Source organism: Strigops habroptila, chromosome 7, assembly GCF_004027225.2.
Source record: "Strigops habroptila isolate Jane chromosome 7, bStrHab1.2.pri, whole genome shotgun sequence".
Classification (NCBI taxonomy): domain Eukaryota; kingdom Metazoa; phylum Chordata; class Aves; order Psittaciformes; family Psittacidae; genus Strigops; species Strigops habroptila.
In genome coordinates this window covers 65,624,184-65,628,767 of record NC_044283.2, presented here as the reverse complement: position 1 = coordinate 65,628,767, position 4,584 = coordinate 65,624,184, and the positions used below count along the sequence as shown (strand labels likewise).

Below are 4,584 nucleotides of genomic sequence, written 5' to 3'. Positions count from 1 at the left end.
CGGGACGCGGGGCGGGGAGCGCCGCCGAGGAAACGCCGTCCGGGGCGGGGGGGGAGGAGCGTGCTAAACACAGCCACTGGCCCGACAGAGCGGATCACAGGCCCGGAGCTTGCGGGAAGGTGCAAGGGAGGGCATTTACCACAGCGGGGTAGAGGTGGTGAGGAGCGGGCTGGCGCTTTGCTGAAATAGAAAGCTCTCCAAGAGCGACCCTCCGCCAACAGTTTCTGAAGAACTCGAACTGAACTGGCAGCAAAAGGCACTCGGGGACAGGGTGCCAGGACAAAGGGGCTCAAGGTCAGTAGCAAAATGCTTGCAGAAGTAAATCCCGCTACGGGGCCTGTCAGCTGTTACCATCACGGAGTGCCTCGAGGTCAGAGCCACCCAGCTGTCCTCTTTCTCCCCACATCGTTAGATGGCTGCCCTGTTACTCATGCCTTCTCTACGCGCTAGTTTGATGGCCCCTCAATGCTTTTCTGGTGCCATACCCTGCCGATTGCCATTCTCCACTTTTTGTCTTTTGTCCTTGACTGACCTCGATGCACGAAGAGAAGGCTCAAGTGTTTAGAAGGCACTGGCAACCACAAGCAGCTCTGCAGTCTCACCACAGAGGCTTCGGGCACCTTTCAGGCTGTGAGCAATTCGAAAAACACAGAGCAGGGAATGCCAGCCTCTCCTCTGCAATACAGGTGTGAGCCCTGGATAAGGCACTGCACACACAGAGCGCAGAACACAGCACCATCTCAACTGCCAACAACCACTCCTCCAAGGAGCAGATCCTTGGAGACCAGGCAGGATACAGCTCCATCTGTGACAAGCCTGAGAGCAGCAAGACAGAAAAGCTCCTGTGCCCAGGAGAATGTGTGTAACAGCCCCTGAGGAACAGACTGAGAGGTCAGATAAACAGCCTCCAAGATTCAAGGCTGAACTTTCATCCTCACCTTCTGAAAATACAGAATACATTTCAGCTTTGCAAGCAGTAGCAAAACAAACTTCTGGTAAAGGATAAAGATACACAGAACTTAAAGGCTGGCCACCTCTGATTTTTGTTGTCTCTGACAAAGCTTCCTTCTGCTCCAAGGGAAAGAAAAAAAAAATAAAAATTAAAATCAATTCAGACCACAAAGGACTGAAGAGCAAGGAACTAGATCAAGCTTGCAAACAGATGCGTAATGTTGAGTATGGCATCTGTAAGTCACCAGGTCAAGCTTTGAAAGCCTACATGGTCAAGATTTGAGTTGAAAGCTGCTTCTCTGATGTGTGAAGTAGCAAATGCACATTTTGGCATTTGTACAGATCATTTTTATCAGGTGTCCCATAAATCCCATTCTTATATTTGCTTGTCTCTTACTTTATAAATTTAGCAATGAAAATGCTGGCAGGACAAGGGTATACTTAGTTTCTGGAACATTTGCTTCCTCTGAACCAATGTCTAATCTTGTAGAATACCTTCCAGACTAACAAAGAGAATTTTGAGAAGAACACTGATAAACCATGAAAGAGAAATGCCATCATTTCAACACCAGCAGAATGCAAATGGCAAGAAAAGTCTTCGTAAGTTTCTTTCATACTTTATAATTTATTTCATAATTCTGCACATGAAATGTATGAACATGTAAGTATTTAGATACTTTGTACTTCTGCTGCGCTCATTTATTTGCAGGACAAGTGGTGAGCATGTTGCTTCTTACTGAGCATACCGTCAACCTAAGAAAGAGGGGAAAAAAATCGTAGCAACAAGAAAAACAGACACAATGGATACGGTCAGAAACATCTCACAACACACTGCATTTTTAGCTGCAGAGGAATAATTATGGAAAAAACCATAGCACTACAAGTTTCTCTGTACCTACTATTAGCAATTCTTTTATGGCATATTAATTGCTCTGAGGCCACAATCCCCAACAGACATTTTAGCTGGCAAAAACACAACTCTTTTATATCGAAAAGACAATGACCACATGCAATTTGGACCGTAGCACCAGTCTACAGCATTCTTATGCACAATATACAAGTGAAAAAGAAAAATGTTTTCTACTGTAGACCTGTTAAAATAACAAAGGAGGCAAAGCTAAGCTATTTTTTAGTGGACTTGATCTCCTTGCCACTAACACACTTGCAAGGTATTCTCCTTGCAACCTAACTTTATTATAGACACTGTAAGAGATGTGTTATTTTCAAAAGTTTGCACGTCCAAGACAGAAAGCTGGCAGTGAATATGCACACAAATGGATATACAGAAATACAGATCAGTCACCTTATCGCTTTAAAACTGGGAATATGAGTTAGATGAATAGCAAAAGCCAAAATGCAAAATATTAAGGAAAATAAGGGAAGAAGATAAGCCAGTCCAGTACCTGATTGCTAACCCAAGTCAAAGATCTGCATAATTTATGTTCAGCTAAGTCAAAACCATCTGTAGGTACGCACTTACTAGGAGCAATCTGTACACTTATGTTGTCTCTCTTGTTTTCTTCTTTCATACTCCATTACATCATCATTATGTTGCTTGAAAAGCTATAAAACAGCAGTATATGATAAACGTCTGGGACCACAGAACAAAAATATTTCTACAGCATATAAAATTACTATTATCAGAATGCAAACCAATATGTAACTAGAACAATACAGAGTAAATTATCTGTAAGCTACCCATTGTCCAGCAAGGCATTTTTTCAGCAGCTTTCTCATGTTCTGCGGGCCAGCTGAGTGGGGGGAAGGTTCCTACTGTCAATCGATCCACCACCCCTGCCCAAAAATGGGAAAAACCCCAAAGGAACCCCCACACACACCCTGAAAAGTGTGGTCATCATGGGACTGCTGCTTATCCCGAGCATTTCTTCATGAAAGCTACCGTGCCCCGCTTGCTTTATCAACATCAAGCCTATGAGTTCTCTGAAACAGGGAACATCTTACACCTGCACTTTGCTCAGGAAAACGGGGTCTTAACCGGCTACATCTGGAAAATAAGAATGCATCTGTAGTCTGATAAAACACAACTTTATTTAGGCACACCCCTAGGGTTTTTTTCTTCCCTTGGTTTTGTTTGGTTGTTTTTTGTGGGTTTTTTTTTTTAAGATCCATTAAGGAAAATAATGTTAAAGCCTTAAACCAACAGACCTTAAGAATAAATTCTTCTGCTGCAGCTGTTTTAAGTTTGCAACAGAGAGAAGCTTAATAAGCTGTTCACTTTTATAAAGAAAAACACAACATAGATTTGGGAAAATATAACTAATCATGCTTCAATCTTGACACTTGCTATAAGCACCCATTACCCCAATCAACTGAGTAGGTTGCAGTCATTACCTTCAGATCACTATGGTTTGGGAATAGTTCAAAACCACATAAAGTTCAATAAAACCAGACAAAAACACTTACATAAGCCCACAAGGCAGCACTGGTGCCAAAGGCCAAGCCAACTCCAAGCCAGTTTGGTTGGTCATAATTACGTTTTCTTGCAACAAATGCGGAACGAGTAAAAGCTAAAACAGCAGAAGATTACAAACATTTTAGCATTTCTCAGGCTTAGACTACCAAATCAATTACCAACACTGGTACAATCAGGGAAAAAACCGCACAGACTACAAAAAACTGAAATAACATGCAATTAGCACATACAAGTGGTCACCACAGTAGTACTGCAGCTCACCCATGTGCAGATAAACTGCAGCATCGCTCCCTGAACTAAGAGGAGATGACGCTCTACTAACAGTTCAAAGCAGTGCCTTCCTCCCTTTCCTACCCCATCTTTTCTTCCTTTTCCTACCCCACCTTCTTGCTGCCCCCACAGCTCCCACGCTCGCTCCCGCCCCACCGAGGGCACCGCCAGCACTGCCTGCCTGAGGAGAGCCGGCCCCACATCCACAGCGGGGAACAGCGGGTCACCCCCGGCTAGAACCAGCTCAGTATTGAGAAAACAACCCATGTATGACTAGTTGGTTTGGATTAAAATACACAGAGGAAATCTGCCTCCGCAGCTTGCTGTACACCTCCACTCACAAAGCGAGGAGCGCTCCAGCTAACGGGCACGCCGCCGGCACCCCACAGGCAGCCAAGCTCCCACAGCGCCCGGGTCAGCGAGCAGGCCGCTGCAGCCCTCTCACGCACCACGCTCCCAGAACACCAAACTCCCACCCGCCTAAACCAAAGCGGGCTCCCCGCTACCCCAACCCCGGCGAGCCAAGCCCCGCGGTACCCTGCGGCCGCTCACCAAGGCTCGGCGTTCCGGCCGCCAACCTCAACACCTTCCCCGCCCTTCGCGCCGCCGCCATCTTGTCGGCTCAGCTCCGCCCACATGGGAGGGAGGGAGGGAGGGACCGCCCCGCTCCGCTCCGCCCCGCCCCGCCTCGCCTCTCCCGCGGGCGCGGCGGGCGGACGCGCTACCCCGCACGGTGCCCGCTGCGCAGTCCCGCCCTCTCCCCCCGCCCATAATCGCGCTTGCTGACGGCAGCGAGGGCGCGCTGCCCGCCCGCCCGCCCGCTCCGCGCGGGGAACCGGCTCCGCCAGCCCGGCCCCGTGCGAGACCCCCTCGGGGCAAACCGGTGACGGCTTCAAGCACCAGCGGCGGGCAGCGGCACGCAGGGTCCG

General features: G+C 47.9%; 1 protein-coding gene across 1 annotated transcript; it reads right to left on the bottom strand.

The window, feature by feature from the left end:
* Positions 1-1,552: 1,552 nt before the first annotated feature.
* NDUFC1 (NADH:ubiquinone oxidoreductase subunit C1) lies at positions 1,553-4,396 on the bottom strand. The gene is made up of 4 exons (XM_030492929.1): positions 4,208-4,396; positions 3,376-3,479; positions 2,432-2,514; positions 1,553-1,704 (listed from the first exon to the last, which is right to left on the bottom strand). Coding segments are annotated over exons 1-4 (249 nt in total). The 5' UTR covers positions 4,269-4,396; the 3' UTR covers positions 1,553-1,703.
* Between the last annotated feature and the right edge of the window lie 188 nt (positions 4,397-4,584).